Below are 6,282 nucleotides of genomic sequence, written 5' to 3' on the forward strand. Positions count from 1 at the left end.
CTCTCCCATCCTACAAAATACTCCCACAGACTCAGCTTCACCCAAAAAAGCATACAGCATTGAGGTGTCAGATGCCTGCGCTCAAAGTGCAATAGCCTACGCCCGCACTTACTACTGCTTCATTCATGAATTTGTTCCACATTTCTCAGTGACCAAAAGACCTGGGCCATCAAAAATGAGTTTCCCCCAAACCCAGCCCCTTTTCATGGTTTGAGACAGGCTTCAGCAGCAGCAGCTGAAAACACTGCATCTTAAAACAAAGCTTTTGCCCTAAGAATTTTACAGAAAGAATTTGGATTCAACTATAGTAAAAAGTATGTGCAGCTCTTAACTACAGAAACTCACAAGAGACCACAGTGTCATAACTTTGAAAACTGTACTGAGTGGGAGAAAAAATTGCTGAAATGGGCCCTTCATAATAATTTGCTATATATCCTATGCTTCATCAAGTTCAGGGGCTGAATAGAGTCCAGTTAAAAAATATGGATCTAAGAAGTGACTATTGCCTTGCTGCTCTTGCTCTTACATGAAAAATAAATCTATGCAATAACGTAAAGATTCCCCACCATTCTACTGTTTCCCTTCTAGAGCTCTATAACCAAAGGAGGTAGTTATTTCCATTTTCAAGGTATTTTTCAATGGAAGAGTAGCAAGCCATCTGTCTCCATAAGCAAAAAATGAGCTGCTATTTAAATATGCAAGTAGAATATGCTCCAAGTGAAACCATGGCCATTCAAGGATAACCCTGGATGTTGTGTTTTTTCCCCCACTAGAAACCAGACTTCCAGCACAAAAGCAGGATCTATAGTGAAGTTACCCCACCAGGTTTTGGTGTTATACTGGCCACATCAATTTATTCTGAGAAACACAGCCACTCACCTGTGCCCATTTTTTGTTACTGTTCTGCATCTGAATAGCTGCAATACAACTAAAAAGTTTTTCTGATGTGATATCTTCAGGCAGTTTTGTTAGAAACTGTGCTATATGAATGAAGTCCATTTGTAGGAGGATATCTTCATATAATCGAAGGATTCCTAACCCTGTCCTAAACAAAAATTCTTCTCCGTCTCTACAAAAGACGTCCCAGACTCGACAGGCCAGATCAAGTGGTAGTGATTTACTGTAGAGAGTGAAGATCCTAGAATTTTGAAAAGGTTTACTGGTTAGTGGTATTGCATCTGCTTTGGAAATACATTTTAAAATCTAGTCTCAACTTTTAGCTGTAAGTTATCAAGTGACAAGTCAGTATTCACTTTCAAAAGCATACACCATTTAGGGTTTATTACCATTAATAATTTATTTCAAACTGCTACAGTTTTAAAGCTTAGCATATCCCAGGGCTTTTTGAAGGTCCCTGAAAAATCACCCAGTTCCAATCATGAGTGGGTGAGCAAGGGCTAATTAGTACATGGCTCCTTTGTGTGGGGGGGGGTGGGGAGGACAGGGGATGTAATCTGGAATAAATATACACAGTGAACACAGCTGAGCTGTGGGGTCACTGTGCCTTGAAATGCTGTTGACTGATGGGGCCCAGCTCAATGAACTGATAAATCATAAGCCTTCGGCTTTGGACTAAATACCATGCATAGTTTGTACTATATTTAAGTAGGTGTCAAAGTACTGCTCAAAAGTGTGCTTATGGAGTAGCTGTGCTAAAACTTGCAGCAGTTTTTGGTTTTTTTTTTTGAAACTGCTGCAGGTTTTGGCTCTGTTAAAGACAAAAATATTGAGTTGATGTGCAATGAGTAGCTGTAATTTTGATGCATTTTAGAAAGCTGTTCCCTTGACACATGTTCATGGAATTTTTGGTTGGTTTTGGAGATTCCTGAATCCTTGATGACTCACTTCAGTAAAATGCTTTTTTTTTTAAAAAACAGTTGCCTGAATGGGGTCATTGTAATTGATGTGTATTGGGACCTAGGAACACAATCCTGCATCAAGTAGTTTCCCTTCCTCTGTCCCATAGTCTAGCAACCATAGGGATGACTTGTGCTCTCTAGTTCTCCATTATGCTCTGGCTTCCATATCAGCATATAGTGTCTTTATTTCCCAGCATTCTGTTCTGTTATCTCTCCATTTTCTTGTACAGTCTGCCTCTGCCTTTTGCTTTTGATAGGGCTGAAGAGCCTGGTCTTTAGTAGACAGTTATCTTTCATCCAAGATGGAGGATCCTTCTTATGGTTGCACAAGTGATTCTTTTCAATCAATTTTGTGCTAATATTGCTTGTGATGTTGTCTTGCCAGCTGACTGCAATCAGTGCCCTACAGTTCATTTCAAAGGCAAGCAACCTGAATGGATTCCGATTACTGTATTTACTTGATTAGAAGACAACCGTGATAAGATGACCCCCAATTATTAATTAGATTCTATATATGGAGATTTGTTTTAATTTTTCCAGGGATATAATCTAGTTATTGGAGGTTTGCCTTGAATTTGTCCCCTTCCCGTTGCTACAGTAGGAAAAATAAATCTGGGTAAAGAGGGGAGTCAGGTAGCCCCTTTACTCTCTGCTCCCCCACCCCCCAACTTTTTCTGCTGGCAACCCCTTCCCTCTCTCCTTACTATCAGACCCTGCTTCCACTGAGCACATACAAGTAAAGAACAAAATTCTAAAACAATATCCTTGAAATTAAATATGGCTACAGCAATTTGCATATAGCTCATCCAGAATTGGTGCATGTTACCAACTTACCAGTCTATCAAGTATATGTCTGGAGTTAGATTGTATGATTTGAAATGAAGAAACAGTTTAGGGAGATTTTCTTCAAAGAAAACTTCAAAAGCTGCAAAATATTTCAGCATCTGTACAGGGAAACATAAATGCTTACTAAAAAGTGACCTCCAGCAGAATAAAAATTATCAATAAAATGAAAGCTTAACCTTCCAACATAGCCACATAGATCCAAAGAACAAACTTACTTTGGCTTTTTCGTCAAGAAAAAGTTTTTTGTTTGTTTGTTTGTTTTTTTATGTCTTAGGTAATTAAATGCACTAATTTGATTTTCTACCCATAGGTTTAAATAATCCGTTATTCCAAAGAAGCACTAGCAGATCACCAATTTCATGAATATGTTCCAAATCATGGAAGAAAGTTTCAATGAAGAAAATATTAAAATATTTTAGAAACTGTACACATACCATGCTGTGATCCACACGGAAGAAGGCTAGCTGGCATGGCTTGTTCAGGAGGTTAGCAAAGGCAATGAAAGCATCTGCCTCTTCCAGATTGAGAATGAGTACGGCAGCAATGAAAGACATCCCTTGTACCTTAGGTGGGGGGAAGCAAATAAGCACACAAGATAGAGTAGCCAGGCACCTCTTAGATGTTTGTAAATACAAATATTTCTGAACTCCTAAATGTTGTTAAAAACCACTAGAGTTACAAGAGCAATTAGACTAAGTAAAAGAAACATTTAATATTAAGAGAGCAATAAATTTACAAGATTCTTTATCTATCTACCAAAAAACACCAGCAATATCATTTCCAAGAAAAAAAAAAAAAAAATCAGGCACTTTCTGAAGATGCAAGTTGTGGACATCTGATATGGAGTTCCATGAAGAGCTGGACTCTAGCAGGTCCTGTGTAATCAAAAGGTGGTCTAAGATTTGCAATGCCGAGACCCTTTAGCCGGTGAGGGTAAGAGAATCACAAGGAAAAATTTTCATACGCAGCTAATCACAGTAGAATGGAGGCAATACCTCAGTAAACTGAGACAATCCCATTAACCAACAGTACTTGGGGTCACATGTATCCTACCCCATCTATCTACTAAGAAATTAGTTGCATTTAAAACTTCATACACTTGTTCTTAGGGGTGCACCAATAGAGATTTTTGGGGCCAATACCAACAGCCAATTTTTAAGGAGGCTTATTGGCCGATACCAATCTGATTTCTGAGGCACAGCCCAGCAGCTTGAAGAACAGTGTCCGGCTGGTAAGTCTGTTGTGGTGGAAGGAGCGGGGGAACAGGGAAGAGGCCCCTGCGGTGAGGGAGGGAATGGGGGTGGGGCAGGGACAGGAGCTGCCTAGCTGGGGCAAGGCGAGCGTGGGAGAAGCCACAGCTTGTCCAGGGAGTGCAAGGAAGGTGGGCCGGCTCTCACTGCTGTGGGCTGAGGCTGCAGCCACCCCAAAATTCGCTGTAGCCCCACCTCCCAGCACTGCCATCACCCACCCCAAGCACAGCTTGGCCCAACCCCCCCACTGGAAAGAGCTTAGCACAGCCCCAGCCCGCCCCACGTCGATCTGGGGAGCACACACCTTCCCCTCCCCTCCCCTCCTTGACCTCTTCAGGTGTGCACAGCAGCGGGATCTACCCCCCCTCCCAGACAAGCTGCATCTCCATCCTTGCATCCCACCCCAGCTGGGCAGCACATGCCCCAGCCCCATTTCCTCCCTCACTGTGGGGGCTCTGATCTGCCCCCGCTTCTACACAGCCCTTCCCTCCCCCCTCCCACCCACCACAGCAGACTTACCAGCTGCATACAGCTCTCCAAGCTGCTGGGCTGTGCTCCTGATTGCCTACGTGCTGCTCTGTGGCTTAGCGCATGCACAGTCCATTTATTGGCCACATTAGCCAATTTCCAATCAGCCAATTTTCTTTATAATCAGTGCCGGTCCAGTATCGGACTGATGCATTGGTGCACCTTTACTTTTTCTATTTCTGATGACTAGTTTTAAATTTCCAGAAAGCAGCAACACTACAGAATATTAATGAGGTTGATTGTTGATAATGCCTAACAACTTCTGATTTGAAATTATTTTAATGACATGAGAACAAGTGTGCGTTTAGCTGCAACAAAGATTATAGCATTCATTTCTAAAGGTACTTATCAGGTTGGCTTTTGCCCACAGTTAAAAAAACATGAATATTTAAACCAACTAGGAAAGATAATATCACATACGCCAAGTCCAATTTTTCCACTTGAGGAATAAACTGTGAGATTACAAACAACGCTTTAGCACTGTTACTAATATTAGTGCAAAGCATGGCCAAAAGCAGCCAGCCAGGCTGACTGACTGGATTCCAATAAGAACAAATTCCAAAGCAAAGGGACTAAGAAGCATTCATTTGCCTTTTAAGAATTCCACTTCTGCAGTTTGTAACTCCAATGAACAAGTCACCTGAAAAATGGGATCTGGATAATTTACAGTTAAAAGTTGAAACCATGTTGAACATCATCCAAGTTCAGACCGGACAGCTAATGCAGAGCCCCAAGCAAGTGCACTGAATGCTAAGTGTTGTTTTGATGGTTTTGAAGGGCAGTCCATTGGAAAAAGCTGGAAAGTATGGACATACATTTATCATGGGTAAAAAGCAGCAGGGCTTTACCGTACATCAAATGTTCCACAATAGCTGAGTACATGCATGCTCGTAACCCTGTAGGAAGTGGAAGTGGTAATTTAAGCCAAGAACAGGCATTCATTTCTAGTGCTGCAAGTTTCTGGGACAAAGGTGGGGGGGGGAGGGAGGGACGGGCACATGACATAGATGTTCCAGTCTGCAGCTGCCCTGTTCCTTGCTCCCCACATGCTCCTAGCCCAGGTGACCATGGACAGATAAAGGCAGGGGACCAGGTGCTGCTCACTCCTCCTGATCCCTGGAAGTAGCTGACCAGCCTCTGGTTCCCCAGGTTTCCCACACTAACGTCACCTCACTCCAGGGAAGATGCAAGGAACCTTTCCCTGGCATGCCACTCCACTCCCAGTCCAAGGCAAGCAGAGCAGCAAGTGTTCCCCAGACTTCCCAGATTTGGCTGAACCTAATCTAGTGAAGCACAGGGTACCTTCCCTTTCTGCTCCACTCCTTATGGCCCCAGAGAAGAATAAAGCAGCTGCTGCTCCTCCCACCTCCCCAGCCTGGATTTAGTCCTCTTGGTGCCTGGGAGGAGTGGAGCAGTTGCTGTTCCCTCTGTTTCCCGGACAAGGGTCATCCCTGGTCAGGAGATTACAAGGGAGCATTTTTCCCCGCTTTATTCCTGGTCTCTAAGGTACAAGCACTCCTTCCTGTTCAAGGTTCTTCGGGTAAATCCAATATCTTTTATTAGACTAACTGAAATAGTTGGAAAAATTCTTCTTAGAAAACATGTGGGCACAAACACCCTTTGTCAGGCTGAGGAAGCATCTGCAGATGGTTTGTGCTATTCTTGGATGGAGTGGTAAAGCAGCCAGAGGCCAGTACACATGCAAGAAAGCCAGTCAGTTAAAATGTAAATTGAGGTGGTCAGTAGGTGAGAGAAAGCAAAGGGGGGGGGGAGGAAGGAAGGGAGAGTGAAAGTAGCTA

The 6,282-nt window shown here is 42.9% G+C and overlaps 1 protein-coding gene across 7 annotated transcripts in view; it reads right to left on the reverse strand.

The window, feature by feature from the left end:
- Positions 1-6,282, reverse strand: part of TBC1D12 (TBC1 domain family member 12) — a 101,589-nt gene that overhangs the window by 1,991 nt on the left and 93,316 nt on the right. For all 7 annotated transcript variants that reach the window (XM_006035549.3, XM_006035550.2, XM_025191710.1 and 4 more), the window contains 3 exons: positions 3,140-3,268; positions 2,694-2,803; positions 880-1,138 (listed from right to left, as the gene is read on the reverse strand). In XM_006035549.3, coding sequence (XP_006035611.1) covers positions 880-1,138; positions 2,694-2,803; positions 3,140-3,268 — 498 coding nt within the window. The remainder of the gene's footprint in view (positions 1-879; positions 1,139-2,693; positions 2,804-3,139; positions 3,269-6,282) is intronic.

The sequence above is a fragment of the Alligator sinensis genome, unplaced genomic scaffold (genome assembly GCF_000455745.1).
Source record: "Alligator sinensis unplaced genomic scaffold, ASM45574v1 scaffold472_3, whole genome shotgun sequence".
Taxonomy (NCBI): domain Eukaryota; kingdom Metazoa; phylum Chordata; order Crocodylia; family Alligatoridae; genus Alligator; species Alligator sinensis.